This window comes from Chiloscyllium plagiosum, unplaced genomic scaffold (assembly GCF_037043375.1).
Source record: "Chiloscyllium plagiosum isolate Xiang-an unplaced genomic scaffold, Cpla_swu_hap1 HiC_scaffold_6, whole genome shotgun sequence".
Classification (NCBI taxonomy): Eukaryota; Metazoa; Chordata; class Chondrichthyes; order Orectolobiformes; family Hemiscylliidae; genus Chiloscyllium; species Chiloscyllium plagiosum.
Genome location: NW_028270144.1, coordinates 2,597,639 through 2,623,974, shown reverse-complemented (window position 1 = coordinate 2,623,974; position 26,336 = coordinate 2,597,639). Strand labels below are relative to the sequence as shown.

Genomic DNA, 26,336 nt, shown 5'->3' with positions numbered 1-26,336 from the left:
GTCTGATGGGAAAGAGGACCTCCCTCCTTGCCAGTTGCCTGGGAGCATGAATCCTCGTGAGGCTTTGTCAAACCTTGGGGCTAACTTGTTCCTGTTCTGTGACATCTCCAGTGGTAGAGGGGCCAATAAATACAGGCTCCTCCATCGGTTCTGGTTGGCATGAGCGAAGAGGCGCTTGGGTGGCCTTTAAGTATAACCTTCAACTCTGAAAAGTCCTAATGAGGGTGAGAACTTATGCCCAGCCAGTGTATATGGAATTAGAGTTTAACCTGGACTACAACTTGTTGAAATCATATTAAGCAACAACTCAGTCACTGCATTAAAAAAACAGTTTTGCAATGTCCCAATAATAATTACAGTGAGGTATGAATATCTGATCTGAGTCATAGTGCTCATTAATACTGCAGCTCTATAAGATGATATGAATTGGGCATTCCTCTCCATTTCAGGCTGTTTACCACAAGTATGGAATTATCTGTGCAGGGTGACCAAAGGCAGCTCCTTCCCACTATCTGCTGATGTTTTTCTGTGAGCTGTTTCCTTGATAGGTTTCATCACTGGCAGTTTATCATCTGATTCCGCTCTTCAGAACAGAACAATTAGACAGATTCACAAGTTTACCTGAACTGAAATGGGAATTAACCTGCACTCTTAGTGTTCTTCAGAACAGTATGCTAGCATTCTAATCAACTGAGCTAACTGGGACCATACCCCACACAGTAAACAGCTAAAATGAAAACAATGTTCCTTTATCTTCTTGCATTTCAAATTGGCTTAATGTCCTTTTTGTCAGCTGGACTTCCATTGTCTACAGTGCAGTCATCTAAAAGAGGAACTGAGGTATGTACAAAACTCAAGTTTTTTAACATAATCCAATACAATTATTTGTGTTAGATAGCCAAGAGTACTAAGTGCTTATGATAAACCAGAAGATATTCATGTTATGTTTTATACTTGTTTTGTTTTCCTTGAAGATATTTGATTAAGCATTGCTGGTAACAACATGAAATATGAAGCATTAACCTCACTAAAACATGAAGTTAAGACAGCAGTGAACCAAGCTGCAGGTTTCCGATAGTGTGGACATTATGAAATTATCCACAGCTATTGTTGTGAGAACTGCAAGTAATGATCTTTTGTTCATATTGCCACGGAAATGAATTTCAGTGTAATAGGCAGCACATTCAAATTCACCATTCATTAAAAAGTCTCAGTAGCTTACTATAAAATTTAGTTCAAACACATTCCAGTCTAAACATGGAGCTTTTTATCCTCAGCTCTTCACACTGTGATGTTATGGATGGGGATGTCTGACTAAATTGGAAACAGCAAGTAGCTTTCCAAATTGGGTAAACATCTTCTCCTTTGGTCTCCTTGCTCCTGGGTTTTGTTTTCCTTACATAACATTGTTAGATTTCTTCCTCTCTTCTCCCTGATCTTGCATTAAAGTTATACTTTCACCCTTCTGTTCTTTTTAATGCATACTGTGAGAGTGCAAGTAAGTGGAGCTGAGTCCACAAAAAGATCAGCTATGATCTTATTAAAGATGCCTCCTCCTGCTCCTAGTTCTTACGTTTTTATGTTCAAGGACAATGGCTCATTTTTAGCTGGTTGTGGTACGTTCAGTTACAGCAACAGGTTATGCATGGACTTAAAAAGAGTCTCTAACTGTCCCTTTACTGTACCCAACCTGCGGATTTTTCTTATGAAGATCTTTCTCCCCTTAGCCTTCAATTGTCCCAACTGAAAATGTATTTTACTTTAACTGTTAGCCTCTCACTAATACCACTTTGATTGTTTTAAAGTCAGTTTCACTGTGGATTATGTGTCTGTACTTTATCAGTAAAAATGTTTTCTCACTCTTCCCAACCTCACTAACCATTTTGTCAAGTAAAGGGGTCTGAGACCCATACTTCAGAGCATGTTTACCATGCATTCCTTCACATTAGTTAATTCAGATCGAACTATCATTGCTGTGTGCTTACATCAGTAGCCCAAGGTCATGTCATGCAATCTTGACTTTCTGGTGATCTTTGCCAGAAGGATTTCAAAGCTCTTGAGTAACTTGTTGTGGTAAGGTACTTCTTTAGATCTGTATAAAAACACAAAAATAAAATCCACTGTGGTTCTGGAAAAAGTCCCATGTTAATAATGTCCACACATATCTGCAAATTAGAAAGATCCAAATTTTAGTCCTGTTCAAAATCACACATCATAGAAATGTGGTAAGGTTTAAAGAAGGGACAAGGCCCAAATCAACAGGTGATATCATGTCAGCCCTTGTTTTAGGTTTTCTCTCTTATCTTTTGTTTACAATTTCATTTTTGGGAAAACGAGCATACATGAACAACTGGATGCCTGTCAAACTTCTGTTTATCTGTGTGCTTTGAGAATAAGCTTTGCACAGCACAACACAGTATGTTAACACCATTTCCAAACTTTCGTCTGATTTTTTTATCTCTTTCTCAAATCAACATTGAATCTTTGATGTTTCGGAACAACATTGTGCTTTAGCTAAGAATATAAGATGAGCTCTCCTTGCAAATTCATCCCAATGTTCACTGGGGATCTTTTGAACCTAACTGGGCAATGACGACTTGTGTCAAATTGTGAAATTTTCTCGAACTATGCTGCTGGGTGGCTTGCTACCTCTACTGTCTCAGCCCTAACTCTGCCCCAGTGGCATTGAACTCCAGCTTCACCTCATTATATTGGAGAGGCGGAGCCAAATGCTGAGGATTTCCAGCCATGTTCCTGCACCAGCTGGAATTGCCCATATCAACTCAGGAAAGTTGAAAGCTTCTTTTCCGAAACAGCAATCACAACTGTCTGCTGTTTGCAAATTTCTGTCTGATGGTTCCTTTGTTCGTTTCAATCCCATCCATATTCAAATCTGTGGCAAGGGACCTCAGTATTGAACCCTGCCAATAGAGATTGCTGACGAGCCATTTGTGGACACTGAGCAGGGATGCTGGATACTATTTGAAGGGAAGTCAGCTAGAATTAATTACTGGAGACTTCCATTATCAACAGTACAAAACGTTTATCTCTTAAGCCCATCATATTTAAGTAAAGACACCATCTCTCCCTGGAAACCTATAGGAGTCATTACAAACTCTGGGTTGTTAACCTGGGATTGTGGGTCCCAGCACAGCGACTGGCAAAGACCACAGACTGATCCTCATGCTCTCATTTGCTGCCTCTAGTCTCTGTACCCTAGAAATTCCAAAAACTACAAATACTGGAATTCTATACGGGAAATATGAAACACAAAGTGAACACAGTTTTAAAGAGGACCCCAATTTTCAACAATAAATTGCATTTAGAATGTGCAGCAATTCCATTCACATTACTTGGCTTTAAATCTATTGTTTTCCTGTTTCAGTCCACAATCGAAAGCACAGAGTAATAAAAGGATATGGCCTTTATGCCATTTTAACCGATGGTGTCTAGCAGCACTGGAGCATTCAGTAGACAGAAAAGACCCTCATTAATAATTCAATACCAAGTTCCAGTGGTGACATTTGAAACATTATCAAAGTAATCACCAATTCCCTGCTGTGCCTCAGGACCACCATTGATTTCAAAGGTTTTTTGATGCTTCATTCAGGCTGAATGTAGATCAGGTATTTTAGTTCCTTTTTTTCCACAGGATATGTAGGCCAGGATGTTTTGCCCATCCTTAATTGCCCAGAGGGTAATTCAGAGACAGCTACATTGCTGTGGGCCTGGAGTCACATGTAGGCCAGACTGGGTGACGATGGAAGATTCTCAGAACCATGTTCCCAAAATATTAGCCTGGGGCTCAGGTTTACTATTCCAGTGATATCACAACTATGTCAGCACCACCACAAACACTACCTTATGGAAAAACCAGAGATTGTCAGTTCTGAGGATTTGCAATCTGAAGGAAGCTGTTGAACATACAGTGAAGTTATCAACAAAATTGCAAACTGAATCCAAATCTGGCAGATAGGAAACAATGGTTATGGGAGAGAACTGCTTCTATGATTGGAAGCCTGTGACCAGCGGTTTACCACAAGGATTGATGCTGGGGATCTGGCTGTTTCTTATGTATTTTAAAGACTTGGTGGTGAATGTGGAAGATATAATTAGTAAATTGTAGATGACAACCAAATTGTTGATGGTGTTGATGGTGAGGAGGTTGGACTCAGCCTCCAGTCTGATATTGATCAGCTGGAAAATTGGTCAGAGCAATGGCAGATGAAATTTAATCCTGATAAGTGTGAGGTGGTGCATTTTGGTAGGTCCAATAAGGTAAGGACATCCACAACAAATGGTAGGTCCCTCAGGTGTATTGAGGAATAAAGGGACCTTGATTTATAAATACATAGATCCCTGAAGGTGTCAGCACAGGCTGATGAAAAAGGCATATGGGATGCTTGCCTTCATTAACTTGGGCACAGAATACAGGAACGAGGAAGTCTTGTTACAAACTTTATAAAACATCGGTTAGGTCACAGATGGATTACTGTGTGCAGTTCTGGTCACCACACTAGCAGAAGGAAGTGATTGTACTGGAGAGAATGTAGAGGAGATCAAAGTTTGTGAGAAGATTTGTAGCTCGGGTGCTCACTGTTGTGGTTCTGTTCGCCAAGCTGGGAATTTGTGTTGCAGACGTTTCGTCCCCTGTCTAGGTGACATCCTCAGTGCTTGGGAGCCTCCTGTGAAGCGCTTCTGTGATCTTTCCTCCGGTATTTGTAGTGGTTTGAATCTGCCGCTTCCGGTTGTCAGTTCCAGCTGTCCGTTGCAGTGGTCGGTATATTGGGTCCAGGTCGATGTGCTTATTGATTGAATTTGTGGATGAGTACCATGCCTCTAGGAATCCCCTGGCTGTTCTGTTTGGCTTGTCCTATAATAGTAGTGTTGTCCCAGTCGAATTCATGTTGCTTGTCATCTGCATGTGTGGCTACTAAGGATAGCTGATCATGTCATTTCGTGGCTAGTTGGTGTTCATGGATGCGGATCGTTAGCTGTCTTCCTGTTTGTCCTATGTAGTGTTTTGTGCAGTCCTTGCATGGGATTTTGTACACTACATTGGTTTTGCTCATGCTTGATATCGGGTCCTTCGTCCTGGTGAGTTGTTGTCTGAGGGTGGCTGTTGGTTTGTGTGCTGTTATAAGTCCTAGTGGTCGCAGTAGTCTGGCTGTCAGTTCAGAAATGTTCTTGATGTATGGTAGTGTGGCTAGTCCTTTGGGTTGCGGCATGTCCTCGTTCCATTGTCGTTCCCTTAGGCATCTGTTGATGAAATTGCGCGGGTATCCGTTTTTGGCGAATACATTGTATAGGTGTTCCTCTTCCTCTTTTTGCAGTTCTGGTGTACTGCAGTGTGTTGTGGCCCTTTTGAACAGTGTCTTGATGCAACTTCTTTTGTGTGTGTTGGGGTGGTTGCTTTGTAGTTTAGGACTTGGTCTGTGTGTGTGTCTTTCCTGTATACCTTTGTGGTGAATTCTCCGTTAGGTGTTCTCTGTACCATCACGTCTAGGAATGGGAGTTGGTTGTCCTTTTCTTCTTCTCTCGTGAATCGGATTTCTGCGAGTGTGGCGTTGATGATCCAGTGTGTGTTCTCTATCTCTGTGTTTTTAATGATTACAAAGGTATCATCCACATATCTGACCCAGAGTTTGGGTTGAATTTGCACTAAGACTGTTTGTTCTAACCTTTGCATTACTGCTTCTGCTATGAGTCCAGAGATGGGTGAGTCCATGGGGGTGCCATTGATTTGTTCATATATTTGGTTGTTGAATGTGAAGTGTGTTGTGAGGCACAGGTCCAGTAGTTTGAGTATGCCGTCTTTGTTGATAGGTTCACCGTCCTGTTTTCTGTTCTGTATGTCCAGCAGGTTGGCTATTGTTTCTCTGGCTAGGGTTTTGTCGATAGAGATGAACAGTGCCGTTACATCGAATGAGACCATAATTTCTTCCTTGTCTCGGTGTATATTTCTGATGATGTCCAAGAATTCCTGTGTTGATTGTATAGAGTGTCTGGATCCGCTTCACTATCCTATCTACCTGCGACTCCACTTTCAAGGAGCTATGAACCTGCACTCCAAGGTCTCTTTGTTCAGCAACACTCCCTAGAACCTTACCATTAAGTGTATAAGTCCTGCTCTGATTTGCTTTTCCAAAATGCAAAGAGTGAAATCAGCCTATAATAGATAGGGCAGGCAATCCCACACCAAGAGGTCAAATTGAGGTTCTATTGTTCTTTCACAGCCAGTTTGATTAGATTAGATTAGATTAGATTAGATTAGATTACAGTGTGGAAACAGGCCCTTTGGCCCAACAAGTCCACACCGACCCGCCGAAGCGAAACCCACCCATACCCCTACATTTACCCCTTACCTAACACTACGGGCAATTTAGCATGGCCAATTCACCTGACCTGCACATCTTTGGACTGTGGGAGGAAACCTGAGCACCCGGAGGAAACCCACGCAGACACGGGGAGAACGTGCAAACTCCACACAGTCAGTCGCCTGAGGCGGAAATTGAACCCGGGTCTCTGGCGCTGTGAGGCAGCAGTGCTAACCACTGTGCCACCGTGCCGCCCACTAATGGAATGGTGGTGGGCAATTAACCAACTAGCAGGAGTTGGAAATTGCATAAATATCTCCATCCCCCATAACATGGATGCCCAGCACATTTAAAAGTCAGGGGTGGTGATGAAATTCTCTCCACTTGTCTGGATCAGTGCAATTTCAACACTCAAGAAACCATCCAGGACAAAGCATCTTCAATACTCACTCACTTCATCACCGATGCATATCGCCCACACATATTAGATTGCTTTTAGATTAGATTACTTACTTACAGTGTGGAAACTGGCCCTTCGGCCCAACAAGTCCACACCGACCCGCCGAAGCGCAACCCACCCAGACCCATTCCCCTACATTTACCCCTTCACTTAACACTACGGACAATTTAGCATGGCCAATTCACCTAACCTGTACATTTTTGGATTGTGGGATGAAACCAGAGCACCCGGAGCAGACACAGGGAGAATGTGCAAACTCCACACAGTCAGTTGCCAGAGGCGAGAATTGAACCTGGGTCTCTGGTGCTGTGAGGCAGCAGTGCTAACCACTGTGCCACCATGCCCCCTGTAAACACAGTGATAACTCTGTGTGCCATCTACAAAATGCACTGCAGTACCTTACCAAAGCTACTTGAAGAAATCCTTTCTAACCTGTGACCTTTACTACTTTGAAGGACAAGAACAACAGATAAATGCAAATACCACCACTTTGACATTCCCTTCCAAGGCACACATCATCCTGACTTCAAAATGTATTGCAGTTTCTCCACCATCCTTTGGTCAAAATATTGGAATCTCATTCTGAGCAGAATTGTGGATATTCCTAACACTCCAAGGATTGCAACAGCTCACCGTCACCTTCTTGAGAACAATTCAGGATGAGCAGTGAATACTGGTTCATCCAGTGACATCCCATTGCAAGAGCAAATAAAAATAATCTTCAAACAGTCATGGTATAACAATGAGGCAGGTAGATTGTCCTTTATTGAAAAGTGAAAAATGACTGTTCATCTGAAATGGAGTGAACTACTAAAACATTAAATCTCAAGAATCCCCTTTCAAAACTGTTTTGCAGTATTTGTCATTGATTTGCCAATTAGATATAAAAAAAGTCACAATTAGTTTTTCTTTTATAAAGGTTCTTGATGACAATAAAGGAACGGGAATGAATTAATGTCACTTGTAATTAACTTTTCTCATACATCTAGGAAACACGGAAAACGTATCATCTTAAAATAACTCGAAGCCTGGTCAATGGGACAATGGGTTTACATAAAGGCCCACGGTGTGGTGTGGCTGTTACCAAGGGCGTCAAAGTTATTCCACATCAATACATATTTGAAAAACACAACATCACCTACAGGTATAGATCTTGTCTATGTGACACGTCCTGTTCATTCAGTTACATTGTTCAGCCTTATGGGAATTATCTCAATTGAAAACAGCTTAGCTATTAATTAGTTACTGTGTGGATTCAATTTCCATCCATCTCTGTTGGAAAGATTGATTAGGTACAGCTTAACCAGCCTTTTCATAATCCAGAAAATGATATGAAATAACCAATGCCTCAGTACAATCAGAATCCCTGAACTGAGTTCCAATTGCTTAGATTTTGGACACTTTGCTTGACAGATGATAAAAAGATTGCTCTCCAAAATCATATAGCAAATTGTAAATTGCTGGCATTTTAAGGGTACATTAATTTGTTAAAACTGCAATCATCTAAGTTATTTAATAGTACTTTGACAGTGGTGTGACTGTTTCATATTAATATTATTGCTTATTCTTGCTAATATTGATCTTGGTTTCTTTTTAACAATAGTACTGTGACAGTTCAACAGTCCTAATAAGTGTGTGCAAGTTTTTGAAAATTCCGACCTACTAAAGGCATCATACACCTCCACCCTCCCACCCAATCACCACCTCAAGGTGCAATGAGACCATAACCACAGCATCTCAGTTCTACAAAAGATACCCTGACTATACAAAAATAAACTCACGGGGACAGACCCACTCCGATCTGTCCATTCTGTCCATTCCAGATTCTACACACCGGGGAGTTCAAAATGGGATTCAAACAGAGAGTTGACCATGTAAATGAGTTGAAACTTTATTGCTGGAACAGCACAGCAGGTCAGGCAGCATCCAGGGAACAGGAGATTCGACGTTTCGGGCACAGGCCCTTCTTCAGGAATGAGCAGAGAGTGTTCAGCAGGAGAAGATAAAAGGTAGGGAGGAGGGACTTGGAGGAGGGGTGTTGGAAATGTGATAGGTGGAAAGAGGTCTTCAGAATGTGGCTGAAGAGCTTCTGTGCAGAGGAGATGACCTGGGGTGTGCAGTGAGAGAGGGACTCACTGAAATCTTTGTAGCTTTTATCTTCTCCTGCTGAACACTCTCTGCTCATTCCTGAAGAAGGGCCTGTGCCCGAAACGTTGAATCTCCTGTTCCCTGGATGCTGCCTGACCTGCTGTGCTGTTCCAGCAATAAAGTTTCAACTTTGATCTCCAGCATCTGCAGACCTCACTTTCTCCATGTAAATGACCAGTCATCTGTCCCAAAACATACTGCTGTGGAAGTCCGAGATGAGGCCGCAAGGATATAACGCCTGATTTTCACAATTTCACTTTTTTGTATTTGTCCCGATGAAAAGCTTTCTCAAGCATGGAGGGAATCTGAGCCGAGATCGGATAACCAGAGCCTCAGAATGTGTTACTGTTCGATTCTGCTTATGTTTCAATGATTGCAACTTCTAAAGAGCAGTCTGCTTGACAGTTAGTGGAGAAATCCCATAGAGAAATTATCAGTGTCAGGGCTTAAAGGATGAATGTTGATTTGTAAAGACTACAGTCAAAAACTGTGGTGCTGGAAAAACACAGCCGGTCAGGCAGCATCTGAGGAGCCTGAGAGCATAAGCTCTTCATCAGGAATTGTAATGACTATGCCTGATCTCCAATCTGAAAGTGAAAATGACACTTAAAATGTGCACATGACAATGACCCATTCTTGCTGCTGAATCTGGAAGAATCTGTAGCAGCTAACCCTCAGCCCATGATAATTAGATTGAAGATCTGCCTGTGACAACCACCATCTTTATCTGAGGCTGTGACAGAAATGTGCAGATTGAAGAAGCCACACCATATCAGGGACTCAAGGGTTACAGGGAAACTGTGGGGATGTGGAGGTGAGGAATACTGGATTGGCCGTGAGCCTCAGAATAGCAGAGCAGGACCAAGGGACCAAATACTCGCCTCCTGTTCCTACTTCCTATGGCCTTGTGGTTATAGGACACAGACAGATCCGTCAATGATTGCCAGGTGATCATTGTCCAGAGATTTGTTTTGGCTGCTGTTGTTTCTATACAATTGTTGAGGTATCTGTCATTTTCATTGCTGACCATTGCATGTGCCAGTTCCTGGTCGGAAGGTTTTCTGAAGGACAGTATAAATGGAATGTATATAGAACAGTAACCGTACAGGTTCACAATCAAGATGAGCACCATCCTCAACTAATGTCAGAAGAGAAAATTAGTGCATTTCTCTACAAATGGTCCAGTGAGCTTGAGACTGAGATAGTGACATATGCTTGACATGAAGCCTGAATGTATCTGAGTGTCACTTCAAGGAACCTGACTGCTTCACTGCTCCTTTACTGTTGTTGGGTGCAAGATCTTGGAATTGTCTCCAGAAAGACCTTGTATTCCGGCCCCACAGAGACTGCAGTATTGCAAGAAAGCAGCTCACTTTGTCAGGGCAAGCAGGGGAGGTCAGTAAAAGCTGGCCCAGCCAGTGAATACCACAGCCTTGATTGAATTTTTAAAAATATGCTGAGGTGTTTTCTGAAGGATAATAACTGATCTCAGAAACAACTGCATGTGATCAACATCATGATCCCCTTCTGTAGTGGTTGGAAAAAGGGCCTGGTGGATCTCACTGACTACACAATCCCTGATTGGGGTTGTTAACCTGGGCCAATCAGGGAGCCCTGGCTGACCAAGATAACCATTTATTTTGATTTAATCCCTGCCCTCCCCCTCACTGTTTGATCATGCAGCACTGCCCTTTGATGTGAAGGGCACTGCTTGTCACTGGCTACTCGGGTATGTTCCTATCTTCCTGGTGGTGGGAATTGAATTAAGATTCGTGCACCTTGTGTCTCTCACTGTGTCTCACACCTGCACAAACACACCATGGGAAAAGAAAAAAAAAGTATAACCATTTATTTTGATTTAGTCCCTACCCTCCCCCTTCACTTTCCTCAGGTCAGCCTTGCCCTTATTTAGCTTTGCCTATTAATGTTGCACTTGCTACGTGGTGTTTTCCTAGTGGTGGCAAATGTAGAATGAAGTTCTTGCACAACGGTGTAATTTGACTGAGTCACTGCATACCGACCCAAGGGCAAAGCCGGTGAATTTGAAACACCAGTGCAGGGGCTCTTGTGGGTCTGGTGGCAGTGTGGGGAATGAGTGGAAGAAGGAAACACTACATCAGGAGATTCAGGGAGTCTCCTCAGCCTAGGGCCTGGCTCTAAGCTGGCTGGTCAGAGTCCATGTATTGTGCACACGTAGATAAGCAGGGACTTGGTGCTGGGATACCAGCCACTGTGCAGTTATTCCATCCACAAAGTGCTTAAGAAAGTAATGTATTGACTTTGACTTTATACAGTGTAAAGGAATATACAACTGACTTACCACGGAGAGTTGTGGATGAAGTTCTGAAGCGGGCTTTCAAACTTTGGAGTGACGTTACTACATTGTCATTTACAAAAACAACAGCTGCAGCAGACATTGAAATTAGCTTTGGTGCTGGAGGTATGCTCAAACATTCAACCAATGTAATAAGTGCAAACAAGGGCATTAAACATCGTGCAGTGGTCCATGCTTTAACAGCCCACCTCAAACCCGACTCTGCATGTTCCCCAGCAGCACGAGAGGTGCTAGGGGCTTGGGTAAATTGAGAACATTAATTAATGGTATCTTAAGGGGGTCCTGCAACCAACACTGGGATTATACCTCCAGAGCAATGTGGTATGCTTTCATTACCTCCTGGTTAGGCTTGAGCAGGGGGCGCTTCCCTCTTCATACCCACATCCCTTTCCCTCCAAGCCAGAATTCTCCTTCTTTTACCTTCCTGCCTGGCCCATGTGAAATGGTTGACTCACCTTCCTTTGTTGAAAGTTGAAACTTTATTGCTGGAACAGCACAGCAGGTCAGGCAGCATCCAGGGAACAGGAGATTCGACGTTTCGGGCACAGGCCCTTCTTCAGGACTGCTGCAGGTTAAGCAGCAGTCCCAGCTTATTATCACAGACTACTAAATTTCCCAGAAACTGTAGAAGATGAGACTTCCTCTTGGAAGGATGTGGAGGTTCATCCACAAGCCAATTAAGGATCTGACATCTGTGGAAAGGGATGTGGGATGTATTGGCCAAATAGAGGGAAGCTTTTATTCATTTCCAAGGTTAAAAGAAATCCTGGGGTAAAATTTAGACCATGAATTCAAATCCCAGCTCAACCACTGCAAATTTAAATTCAACATATCTGTTTGTCAACTGATATTACCAAAATATTTTTACTTCAGAGTCAAATAAGTAGTGATCATATTTTTATCTGCAGTTGTCAATGAGTATTTCCTGACAAATTTGGTTATATTACTTTCTAGATCACGGTGATGCTTTTCCATTTCATGGACATGGTCATGTTCTGGCTCATGCCTTTCCTCCTGGACCAGGCATTGGAGGAGATGCTCATTTTGATGAGGCTGAAACTTGGGTAACAGGAAGTAATGGTAAATGTTTTTCATCACTCCTTGAAACTCATTGAGTTCAGTTGCTAATAGCAAAACTCCTGCATCTTCAAGTTTTGTCAGGAACAGATTATTTGCCCTGGATGTAGGTTTCCTCGCTGAGCTGGAAGGTTCATTTTCAGATGCTGTGTCACCATTTTGAGTAACAGCTTCAGGAAGCCTCCAACCAAAGCATTGCTGATATTTCCTGCTTTCTATTTATGTGTTTGGGTTTCTTGTGGTTGGTAATGTCATTTCCTGTGGTGATGTCATTTCCTGTTCTTTTTCTCAGGGCATGGTAATGGTAAATCAGGTCCAAGTCAATGTGTTTGTTGTTAAAAATCACACAACACCAGGTTATATTCCAACAGGTTTAATTGGAAGCACACTAGCTTTCGGAGCGACGCTCCTTCATCAGGTGATAGTGGAGGGCTCGAACGTAACACAGAATTTATAGCAAAAATTTACAGTGTGATGTAACTGAAATTATACATTGAAAAATTGATTGTCTGTTAAGCCTTTCATCTGTTAGAATACAGTGATAGTTTCACTTCTTTCATGTGTAAATCACAAAACCCTTTTTTTAAAAGTTGCATTCTCAGGTTAGCTGTTAACAATGGTGATAGCTAGATAATATGTTGAAGGTGTTAGCCCCCTGTGTTCTCTGTCTATGACCTGATGTTTAGATTGATTCTAATCTAAAAAGTGAGATAACAGAGTTTTACATAAATTCATGCAGTTTTTGAGCAACGGATGAATGGGCACCGCACAACAATCAACAGACAGGCGGGTTCCCTCCCAGTTGGGGAACACTTCAGTGGTCCAGGACATTCAGCCTCGGACTTTCAAGTGACCATCCTCCAAGGTGGACTTCGGGACAGGCCGCAGAGGAAAGTGGCCGAGCAGAGGCTGATAGCTAAGGTCGGTACCCATAGGGAGGGCCTCAACAGGGACCTTGGGTTCATGTCACATTACAGGTGATCACCATTGCACTACACACACACACAGATATTCCTACATACACACACTCTCTCACATACACACAGACACAGGTACACACAGACGCCCACACACACCCTTGTAGACACACACACTCCCACACTCACACATGCACCCCCTCACAGACTTAAGACACTCTGCACTCATTACACACACACACACTTTCTCACACTCACAATCCCCACCCCAGACAGACACACACACACAGACAGACAAAGACCCACATGCACAGGTATATTTTGAGGGGTGAATTTGTACTTGCAGAATTACATTGCACATTGCTCAAAAACTGCATACATTCATGTAGAACTCTGAGCTCAAAAACTGCATGAATTTATCTCACTTTTTAGATTAGAATCTATCTAAACATCAGGTCATAGACAGGGAACACAGGGGGCTAACACCTTCAACATATTGTCTAGCTATCACCATTGTTAACAGCTAACCCGAGAATGCAACTTTAAAAAAAAGGGTTTTGTGATTTACACATGAAAGAAGTGAAACTATCACTGTATTCTAACAGATGAAAGGCTTAACAGACAATCAAATTTTCAATGTATAATTTCAGTTACATCACACTGCAAATTTTTGCTATAAATTCTGTGTTACGATTGAGCCCTCCACTATCACCTGATGAAGGAGCGTTGCTCCGAAAGCTAGTGTGCTTCCAATTAAACCTGTTGGACTATAACCTGGTGTTGTGTGATTTTTAACTTTGTACACCCCAGTCCAACACCGGAATCTCCAAATAATGTGTTTGTTGATAGAGTTCTGATTGGAATGCCATACTTCTAGGAATTCTTGTGCAGGTCTCTGTTTGACTTGTCCTGGGATGCATGTGTTGTCCCAGTCGAAGTGGTGTCCTACCTCATCCATGCTTAAGTTATCGAACTGACCCTTAACAGACTCTCGAAAAGCCATCTTAGTAAGAGGATAAAATTACAACTTCCAAGATGTGGACAAGATGTCTTAGCAGCATTAGAAACAACACTGAAAGACAACCAATTCACAGAAGAACCCGAGCAAACTATCAGACAGGCAGTCGCACCAACATTAAGAAGGAAAAAGGAAGGAATCGCAATCAATATACAAGGAAGAAAAGCACTAGAAAGACTTAAGATAAAAACATTGTTATCCTATTACTTGCAGATGCCAACACTTACTAACAAGTGGTGATAGACCCGACCCCACAACTATAGAACCAAATCACAGCCCTACTCAAAAACCTTCAGAAATCTGGAGAAATAAATAAGACCGACTTCCAAAAAATGAAGCCTGATGGATCCAACACACCACGCTTCTACAGATTACCCAAAATTCACAAACCTGGACCCCCCCACCGCCCCAGACCCATAGTCTCACGACCTGGAACACGAACTTACAGATTAGCCAAGGAGCTACACCAAAGACTAAACCACTTTAGTAGAAGACACTCCATCCACTCCACTCAAGATTCCTTGAGGACCATCAAAGACACGAAGACAGAAGAGGATGAAATAATGGTCTCCTTTGATGTAACAGCACTGTTCATAGAACATAGAACACAGAACAATACAACACAGAACAGGTCCTTCGGCCCTCGATGTTGCGCTGACCTGTGAACTATTCTCAGCTCATTCCCCTACACTATCCCAAAATCATCCATGTGCTTAGAGTCATAGAGTCATGGAGATGTACAGCACAGAAACAGACACTTCAGTCCAACCTGTCCATGCCGACCAGATATCCCAACCCAATCTAGTCCCATTTGCCAACACCTGCCCATATCTCTCCAAATATTCATATAGCCATCCAGATGCCTCTTAAATGTTGCAATTGTACCAACCTCCACCACTTCCTCTGGCAGATCACTCCATACTCGTACCACACTCTGCAAGAAAACGTTGCCCCTTTGGTCTCTTTTATATCTTTCCCCTCTCACCCTAAACCTATCCCCTCTTGTTCTGGACTCCCCAACCCCAGGGAAAAGACTTTGTCAATTTACCCTATCCATGCACCTCATAATTTTGTAAACCTCTATAAGGTCACCCCTCAGTCTCCGACGCTCCAGGGAAAACAACCACAGCCTGTTCAGCCTCTCCCTATAGCTCACATCCTCCAACCCTGGCAACATCCTTGTAAATTTCCTCTGAACCTTTTCGAGTTTCACAACATCTTTCCGACAGGAAGGAGACCAGAATTGCATGCAATATTCCAACAGTGGCCTAACCAATGTCCTGTACAGCTGCAACATGACCTCCCAACTCCTGTATTCAATACTCTGACCAATAAAGGAAAGCATACCAAATGCCTTCTTCACTATCCCATCTACCTGCAACTCCACTTTCAAGGAGCTATGAACCTGCACTCCAAAGTCTCTTTGTTCAACAACACTCCCTAGGACCTTACCATTAAATGTATAAGTCCTGCTAAGACTTGCTTTCCCAAAATGCAGTACTTCGCATTTATCTGAATTCAACCCCATCTGCCACTTCTCAGCCCATTGGCCCATCTGGTCAAGATCTTGTTATAATCTGATGTAACCCTCTTCGCTGTCCACTATACCTCCAATTTTGGTATCGTCTGCAAACTTACTAACTTGGACCTCTTATGCTCACATCCAAATCATTTATGTAAATGACAAAAAGTAGAGGACCCAGCACCGATCCTTGTGGCACTCCACTGGTCACAGGCCTCCAGTCTGAAAAACAACTCTCCACCACCACCCTCTGTCTTCTACCTTTGAGCCAGTTCTCCCTGTATTCCATGAGATCTAACCTTGCTAACCAGTCTCCCATCGGGAACTTTGTCGAATGCCTTACTGAAGTCCATATAGATCACATCTACTGCTCTGCCCTCATCAATCTTCTTTGTTACTTCTTCAAAAATCTCAATCAAGTTTATGAACATGATTTCCCACACACAAAGCCATGTTGACTATCCCTAATCAGTCCTTGCCTTTCCAAATACATGTACATCCTGTCCCTCAGGATGCCCACCACCGAGGTCAGGCTCACTGGTCTATAGTTCCCTGGCTTGTCTTTACCGCCCTCCTTAAACAGTGGCACCACCACGTTTGCCAACCTCCAGTCTTCCAGCACCTCACCTGTGACTATCAATGATACAAATATCTCAGCAAGAGGCCCAGCAACCACTTCTCTAGCTTCCCACAGAGTTCTTGGGTACACCTGATCAGGTCTTGGGGATTTATCTACCTTTACCCGTTTCAAGACATCCAGCACTTCCTCCTCTTAATCTGGACATTTTGCAAGATGTCACCATTTATTTCCCTACAGTCTATATCTTCCATATCCTTTTCCACAGTACATACTGATGCAAAATATTCATTCAGTATCTCCCCCATTTTCTGTGGCTCCATACAAAGGCCACCTTGCTGATATTTGAGGGGCCCTATTCTCTCCCTAGTTACCCTTTTGTCCTTAATGTATTTGTAAAAACCCTTTGATTATCCTTAATTCTATTTGCCAAAGTTATCTCATGTCCCCTTTTTGCCCTCCTGATTTCCCTCTTAAGTATACCCCCAATTCCTTTGTACTCTTCTCAGGATTCACTCGATCTATCCTGTCTATACCTGACATATGCTTCCTTCCTTTTCTTAACCAAACCCTCAATTTCTTTAGTCATCCTGCATTCCCTATACCTTACAGCCTTCCCTTTCACCCTAACAGGAATATACTTTCTCTGGATTCTTGTTATCTTATTTCTGAAGGCTTCCCATTTTCCAGCCGTCCCTTTACCTGCGAACATCTGCCTCCAATCAGCTTTCGAAAGTTCTTGCCTAATACCATCAAAATTGGTCTTTCTCCAATTTAGAACTCCAACTTTTAGATCTCGTCTATCCTTTTCCATCACTATTTCAAATTGAATAGAATTATGGTCGCTGGCCCAAAGTGCTCCCCCACTGACACCTCAGTCACTGCCCTGCCTTATTTCTCAAGAGTAGGTCAAGTTTTGCACTTTCTGTAGTATGTACATACACTTATCTATGTTTAAATGCCCCTAATGTGACTGACTTAACTACATTAGCAGGCAGGGCATTCCACGCCCTTACTGCTCTCTGAGTAAAGAACCTGCCTCTGACATCTGTCTTAAATCTATCACCCCTCAATTTGTAGTTATGCCCCCTCGTACAAGCTGACGTCATCATCCTCGGAAAAAGACTTTCACTGTCTACCCTATCCAATCCTCTGATCATCTTGTATGTCTCTATCAAATCCCCTCTTAGCCTTCTTCTTTCCAATCAGAACAGACCCAAGTCCCTCAACCTTTCCTCATAAGAGCTTCCCTCCAGACCAGGCAACATCCTGGTAAATCTCCTCTGCACCCTTTCCAATGCTTCCACATCCTTTCTGTAATGGGGCAACCAGAACTGTACACAATATTCCAAGTGTGGCCACACCAGCGTTTTGTATAGTTGCAGCATGATATTGCAGTTCCAAACTCAATCCCTCTACCAATGAAACCTAACACACCGTATGCCTTCTTAACAGCACTATCCACCTGGGTGGCAACTTTCAGGGATCTATGTACATGGACTCCAAGATCCCTCTGCACATCCACACTACCAAGAATCATTCCATTGACCAAGTACTCTGCTATCCTGTTATTCTTCCCAAAGTGCATCACCTCACATTTAGCTGCATTGAACTCCATTTGCCACCTCTCAGCCCAATTCTGTAGTTTATCCAAATCCCCCTGCAACCTGTAACATTCTTCCAAACTGTCCACTACTCCACTGACTTTCATGTCATCTGCAAACTTACTAATCCATCCACCTATGCCTGTGTCTAAGTCATTTATTAAAATGACAAACAGCAGTGGTCCCAAAACTGATCCTTGTGGCACACCACTAGTAACCGGACGCCAGGCTGAATATTTTCCATCAACCACCACTCGCTACCTTCTTTCAGAAAGCCACTTTCTAATCCAAACTGCTAAATCACCCTCAATTCCACGCCTCTGCATTTTCTCCATCAGCCTACCATGTGGAACCTTATCAAAGGCTTTACTGAAGTCCATGTACACCATGTCAACTCCCTATCCTCATCTACATGCTTGGTCACCTTCTCAAAAAACTCAATGAGGTTTGTGAGACATGACCTGCCCTTGACGAAACCATGTTGACTGTCTGAAATCAAATTGTTGCTTACTAGATGATTATAAACCTTATCTCTCAAAATCCTTTCCAAAACCTTTCCTACAACAGAAGTAAGGCTCACTGGTCAATAATTACCTGGGTCATCTCTGCTGCCCTTCTTGAACAAGGGCAACATTTGCAATCCTCCAGTCCTCAGGTACTAAACCCGTAGACAAATATCAAAGCCAAAGGCTCTGCTATCTCCTCCCTAGCTTCCCAGAGAATCCTCGGATAAATCCCATCCGGCCCAGGGGACTTGTCTACTCTCACTCCTTCTAGAATTGATAACCCCTGTGTGTAACTAACCTCGATCCTTTGTAGTCTAATATTTCGTACCTCATTCTTCTCCTCAACAATATTCTCCTTTTCCTGAGTAAACACTGATGAGAAATGTTCATTTAGCATCTCTCCGATCTCCACAGGATCTACACTCAACTTCCCACCTATTCCTACCCTAACCATCCTTTTATTCCTCACATACCTATAGAAAGCTTTAGGGTTCTCCTTTAATCTATTTGCTAAAGACTGCTCGTGTCCTCTCTTTACTGTTCTTAACTCTCTCTTTAAATCCTTCCTAGCTGATCTGTAACTCTCTATCACCTCATCTGTACCATCTTGCCTCATCAACACATAAGCCTCTTTCTTCACATCAATCAGCATTAACGTGGTCAAGGAAACATTGACTAGACTATTAGAAGACCCTAAGATACATGCATCAAACACCACAACTTCATCAGCAAGGACAATATCATCAAGCTAGTGGACCTATCCTTACCACCCACTTCACCTTCAACAACAAAACCTACAGACAAACCAACGGAACACCCTTGGAATCTCTGATATCAGAGTTCTTAGCAGAGGCAGTAATGCAGAGACTCGAACAAACAGCTCTGCCAATCATCCAACCCAAACTTTGGATCTGCTACGTGGATGACACCTTTGTCATCACTAAACGAAACAAATTAGAGGAAGCCTTCAAGACCATCAATAATACCCTTACTGGCTTAAAATTCACTAAAAAGGAGGAAAACAACAACAAACTGCCATTCCTAGATGTCACAGTCGAGCGAATAGTCAATGAAGCTTCAAACCAGCGTCTACAGGAAAACAACACATACGGACCAAATACTGAACTCCAGAGGCAATCGTCCCAACATCCACAATCAAAACTGCATCAGAACATTATTCCAATGAGCCAATCCATGTTGCAGCACCGAGGAACTACGCAGAGCAGAGGAAAATCACCAATACGGTGTATTCAAAAAGAATGGCTACCCAATGAACACAGTCCGCCGATTTCTGAGCAACAAACCCAAACAAGCAGACAAAACACGTCCAGAAACCCTAGCCACTCGCCCCTACATCAAAGACATCTTGAAAATGATTGCCAGATTACTCAGACCTCTTGGCATCATGGTAGCCCACAAACTCACCAATACACTAAAATAGCAGCTCATGAACTTGAAAGATCCTATACAGACAACAAACAAAACTAATGTCATTTACAAAATACCTTGAAAGAATTGTAACAAACACTACATCGGACAAACAGGCAGAAAGCTAGCCACTAGGATGCATAAACATCAATTAGCCACAAAATGACATGACCCACTCTCACTAGTATCTTTACATACAGATGAAGAAGGACACCACTTCGACTGGGACAACACATCCATCCTAGGATAACCCAAACAGAGACATGCACAAGAATTCCTAAAAGCATAGCATTTCAACTGGAACTCTATCAGAAAATACATTGACTTGGACTCAATCTACCATGCCCTGAGAAAAAGTACAGGAAATGACATCACAATAGGAAATGACATCTCCACAGGAAATTACATCACACATCCAAAGAAACCCAACCATATAAACAGAATACAGGAAACAATAGCAGTGCTTTGTCCAGAGGCTCACTGAAGATGTTACCTAGTGTGAAAATGAACCTTCCAGCTCAGCGAGCAAATCTACACCCAGAACCTCAACCTGGGCTACAAATCTTTTCAAAAGTTGCTAAGATTATTTGCTGCGTGAGTGGATTTGATTTGGGACTTTAAATGGTGACAAGTTGAATAGTGACACATTACAACCTCTCATGGAATTATGCATGAGCAATAATCCTTCTTTCTTAAAAGGTACACTAAGATTATATGAACTGCAGAGGGCATCCGGATTCTAAATCAGGAAACCTTTGATTTTTCAGATGGTCATATTTCACAGACCATGCCCGTAATGGTCAGATTCTGCATTAGAAATGCATATTCTATAGGGTGAAGGTTTGCTCGCTGAGCTGTAGGTTTGATATCCAGACGTTTCATTACCTGGCTAGGTAACATTATCAGAGGCGACCTCCAAGTGAAGCGAAGCTGTTGTCTCCTGCTTTCTATTTATATCTTTCTCCTGGATGGGGTTTCTGGGGTTTGTGATGATGTCATTTCCTGTTCGTTTTTCTGAGGGGTTGATAGATGGTATCTAGATCTGGTGTTGTGGTTGGAATGCCAGGCCTCTAGGAATTCTCTGGCATGTCTTTGCTTAGCCTGTCCCAGGATAGATGTGTTGCCCCAGTCGAAATGGTGTTTTTTTTACCTCCGTGTGTAGGGCCATGAGGGAGAGAGGGTTGTGTCTTTTTGTGGCTAGCTGGTGATCGTGTATCCTGGTGGCTGACTTTCTTCCTGTTGTCCTATGTAGTGTTTGTGGCAGTCCTTGCATGGAATTTTGTAGATGACATTGGTTTTGTCCATGGATTGTACTGGGTCTTTTAAGTTTGTTAGTTTTTGTTTGAGAGTGTTGGTGGGTTTGTGTGCTACTAGGATTCTGAGGGGTCTCAGTAGTCTGGCTGTCATTTCTGAAACTTCTTTGATATATGGTAAGGTGGTTAGGGTTTCTGGCTGTGTTTGGTCTGCTTTTCGCGGATTGTTCTTGAGGAATCTGCGCACTGTATTTTTTGCATACCTGTTCTTCTTGAATATGTTGAATAGGTGGTTCTCCTCTGTTTTCCGAAGTTCGTCTGTGCTGCAGTGTGTGGTGGCTCATTGAAATAGCGTTCTGATACAGCTTTGTGTGTGTTGGGATGGTTGCTGGTGTAGTTAAGTATTTGGTCAGTGTTTGTCGGTTTTCTGTATACGCAGGTTTGTAGTTCTCCATTGTCCTTTCTTTCGACTGTAACGTCCAGGAATGCGAGTTTGTTGTCAGTTTCTTCCTCCTTGCTGAACTTTATGCCTGTGAGGGTGTTGTTGATGATGTTAAATGTCTCTTCTATCTTGTTTCGTTTTGTGATGACAAAGGTGTCATCTACGTAGCGGACCCAGATTTTTGGTTTGATGGTTGGTCAGGCTGTTTGTTCTAGTCTTTGCATTACCGCTTCTGCTATGAATCCTGATAGCGGAGATCCCATGGGTGTGTTGTTGGTTTGTCAAGAAAAAACTTGACAAACTCACAAACAAAGACAAAACCAATAACACAGGGACATGGATAAAGAACTTCTCAGACCGAACCCTATCAGACACAGAAAAAGCGGTAATAGTCAAAGGACTAAATTTCAATTACCGAGATGCTGACAAGAAAGATTTCCTAGCAGCATTTCGGAACAGACGAACTTCGGAAAATAGAGGAGAACCACCTATACAACGTATTCAAGAAGAACGGATACTCAAAAAGTACAGTCCGCAGATTCCTCAAGAGCAAGCAACGACAAGCAGAACAAACACAGCCAGAAACCCTAACCACCTTACCATATATCAAAGAAGTTTCAGAAATGACAGCCAGACTACTAAGACCCCTCAGAATCCTAGCAGTTCACAAACCCACCAACACTCTCAAACAAAAACTAACAAACTTAAAAGACCCAGTACAACCCATGGGCAAAACCAATGTCATCTACAAAATTCCATGCAAGGACTGCCACAAACACTACATAGGACAAACAAGAAGAAAGTTAGCCACCAGGATACATGAACACCAGCTAGCCACAAAAAGACACGACCCTCTCTCCCTCGTAGCCCTACACACGGAGGAAAAAAACCCACCATTTCGACTGGGACAACACATCTATCCTGGGACAGGCTAAGCAAAGACATGCCGGAGAATTCCTAGAAGCCTGGCACTCCAACCACAACGCCATAAACAAACACATAGATCTAGATACCATCTATCAACCCCTCAGAAAACGAACAGGAAATGACATCACCACAAACCCCAGGAACCCCATCCAGGACAAACTTGGAGGTCACCACTGATGTTTGTCCTACGTAGCGTTTGTGGCAGTCCTTGCATGGAATTTTGTGATGACGTTGGTTTTGTCCATGGGTTGTACTGGGTCTTTTACCCTCTTCAGGCAGAATAACAAATAAAACCACACAGACAGATTTAATATCAAAGCACAGGCAGCTCTTGATTGTATTGCAGTTCAAGTCAAAGATCAAAGTGATGTCTGTTCTATTCGATTTATGTGAGGACTGATCTTTCCTGGACCAATCATTGATGAATGTTGACTGAGTACCAAGATGTCGCAAGACCCAAAAGTCAAAAGATTAATTTCTAACTTGAAGGAAGATTTCCAGTTGCAGTCCATGATCATTCTAGAAAATCTTCATACATTTGTCTATTTCTTAGAAACCTAGAATCAAATAAACTAACTTCTGCTAGACCCTATGCCTACGCCATTGCTACCTCAAGGCCTGCTCTGACAAACCAGTTTTTCAAATATGTGGCCGCCTGGATCACCAATCTCCAGCAGAACAACTGTCCCCACTCAAGAAAACAACATTCCACCACCTCAAGGCTGACAGGAAGGGACTCCACACAAAGACAAATCTGGAAGTAAAGGAGTACATGGTGAAAAGGGAAAAGCCATGGTATCCAATAATGTGTTGATCATCATATTGTGGCAGGAAATAGGAAGCTTAGGGTCAAATGATCTGGACTCTGTATCAGAAGTTTAGCATTTTGCAATTTACATTATTGTGTATTGATTGATTTGCGAGCTCAGCTGATTATAGATTAAAAGTGTTATTTGTTTATTTTCACTTTTCAGCTCAGTTTCTAGTTCATTTGAACTGGGTGAACTTTGAAACAGTAGAGATTTGTGACCTATAGGAACCATATTAGTGAAAAGCTGAAGTCTGAGGTATCATCGCTGTATAATTCTTAACTTATTTTAAAACCAATTTCAGTACCAACATGTTTGATTGACAAAAGAATTAAGATACCATGCAAATAAATAATGAATTTTTTTGATTAATAATGATATTTTACATAATGTTTTAATTTATTTAGGAATCAACTTGTTCATTGTTGCTGCCCATGAAATTGGACACTCTCTGGGGCTCAATCATTCTGAGGATAAAAATGCTTTGATGTATCACAAGTATAATTATGTGGACACAGGCGGGTATACGCTTCCAAGTGATGATGTGAAAAGAATCCAGTCATTATACGGTACAACAAGATTGACTTTATGTGATGTTTTTAATCTAATCAGAATCAGTATATTGCTGCTTAAGGGAGATGAGTTTGGGTGAAGTGATAAGTTATAATTCCAGTCCAACAAGAAACAGAGCTAAAAAGACAGAGCAGGTCTCAGATGAAATTCCAGAGCATAGAACCTTTACTGCAGAAGGCATTGGGAGTGAATTGTAGAGAGATTAAAATTAGGAATACTAAACAAGCAGAATTGTGGAAGTAGAGATGTCCCAGAAGAAATGTGAGAGATTGGAGATGGAAGGTCATCAAGAGATTTGAAAACAAACCTGAGAATTTAGAATCTAATGGATTGCTTAATTGGTCAGAGACTGCACCAAAAGCTATTGCACCTCCTGTCTGTTTATTCCCTCACTGAGTACAGAACCTTTTAATTCTGAATTTTATTGTCTAAAATATCTTAAGATTTTCTTTTCCATCCCTCTTTCAATTTTTAAAATCAGGTCAAAATCATTTTTAATTAATTCTTTCACATGACTCAGTATCAACTTACTTTCTGTTTTGCAAACTTGGAGGTAAAGGGGTTCCATTGATCTCTTATGCAGTGGAAACTATGGAGGAACAGCATAAATATTTTATGCTATAATTTTCCTGAGGTTTCAGCAATTATTTCTGCTAAATTAAACAGGGTGATATTGAGAAATCCTATGGAAATTCCATTTCAAAAGTTGTGGAACAGAAGTATAATTATAAGTTTGCATGTGACAAAATATTGTGCAACTCACCTACTCTCAGCATTTCCCAGAATTAATTATTGACTTACTTTCACAAAAATATGTTCTTAAAGTAATAATATAAAAATTCAGTTTTCCTTTCCCAACATCCCAACATTAATATAGCCTTGTGCCATCTTCAATTTTTGAAATGAATTTAAAATATTGGTCAGCCTTTCCTCCAGTACCAAATTGTTGAGTTTATATTGCAATAATATTGCCCTTTAATTCACATTATTTATAAGGCTGTTTTTGTGCCACTGGGAGATGGGGATGCACACTTGCACTTGCAAAGTCAGATTGTTGCACTAAAGTTGCATCACAGGTAAGTCTGTCAAATTGTCAGACTGGTGTGTACTGTATAAAATGATTAATATTTATAGATACTGGACTGTGGACAATTTGTCGAAATGAAGATGCAGTGTGATTGTTTTGGGACTGCATAGAAAATAGGAACAGGAGGAGGCCATTCAGCCCCTTTGTCCCAGCTTTACCCTTCAATACGATCATGTCTGATCATCCAACTCTGTCCCCTGGTTTCACTTCCTCCCCACATTCTTTGATCCCTTTAGATCTAAGAGCTTTATCTAACTCCTTCTAGAAAATATTCAATGTTTTGGCCTCTCTGCTTTCTGTGACAGAGAATTCCACAGGATCCCAACTGGCTGGGTGAAGACATTTGTACTTGTCTCAGTTCTGTATGGCCTATCCTGTATTTAATTTTGCCTGGATTTATTACTGTCATGTGTACCACGGTACAGTGAAAAATATTATTTTGTGTGCTATCATGCCTTCCATAAGTGCATCAGGATAATAGAATAGAATGCAGAATATAGTGCTACAGCTACAGAGAAGGTGCAGAGAAAGGTCAGCTCTAACACAGATCTGTTCATAACTCTGATTACAGTGGGGAAGAATCTATTATTAAATCTGCTGGTGTCCTTTTCAGACATTTGTATCTTCTGCCTGATGGAGGAGAGTATAACCGGGAGGGTGGGGGAGTCTTTGATTATGTTGGCCGTTTTCCCGAGGCAAGGGAAAACTAGGCGGAGTCAATGGAAGGAGCGTCCTTCAACTGTGACCCCAGGGTCTGGCTGCCCAGTCATCATGAACGTTTATTCACCCTGTCTAGTCTTGTTAGAATTGCATAGATTTCTATGAAATAAATCCCCTTCAATCTTCTAAACTCCAGTGAATATAGTACTAACCAATCCCAGTCTCTCTTAATACATCAGTCCTGCTATCCTAGGAATCAGGTGGGTAAAACTTTGCTTCACTTCCTTAATAGTCAGCACGTCCTTCCTCAGATAAGGAACCAAAACTGCACACAATACTCCAAGTTTTTGTTTTATTCATTTATGGGACTTGGACGTCGCTAGCTGGACCATCCCTATTTGCCGTTGAGAAGGTGGGAGTGAGCTACCTTCTTGAATCGCTGCAATCTACCTGCTGTGGGTTGACCCACAATGCCCTTAGGGAGGGAATTCCAGGATTTTAACCCAATGACTGCAAAGGAACAGCAATTTATTTCCAAGCCAGGGGGTGAGTGGCTTGGAGGGAAACTAGCAGATTGTGGTGTTCCCAAGACTCGTGTCCTTCTAGATGGAAGTAGTCATGGATTTGGAAGGTGCTGTCTAAGGATATTTGATGAATTTCTGCAGTGAATCTTGTA

General features: G+C 42.1%; 1 protein-coding gene across 2 annotated transcripts in view; it reads left to right on the top strand.

Moving 5' to 3' along the window:
• Positions 1–484: 484 nt before the first annotated feature.
• The window catches only part of LOC122551104 (matrix metalloproteinase-18-like), a 39,671-nt gene continuing 13,819 nt past the window's right edge, over positions 485–26,336 (top strand). Inside the window, exons 1-5 of one of the 2 annotated variants that reach the window (XM_043692749.2) lie at positions 486–840; positions 7,767–7,921; positions 11,220–11,365; positions 12,215–12,340; positions 23,748–23,909. In XM_043692749.2, the coding sequence (XP_043548684.2) occupies positions 733–840; positions 7,767–7,921; positions 11,220–11,365; positions 12,215–12,340; positions 23,748–23,909 (697 nt within the window). In that variant the 5' untranslated portion in view covers positions 486–732. Of the gene's footprint in view, positions 841–7,766; positions 7,922–11,219; positions 11,366–12,214; positions 12,341–23,747; positions 23,910–26,336 lie in introns of both variants that reach the window. The other variant, XM_043692750.2, reaches the window with a different exon arrangement.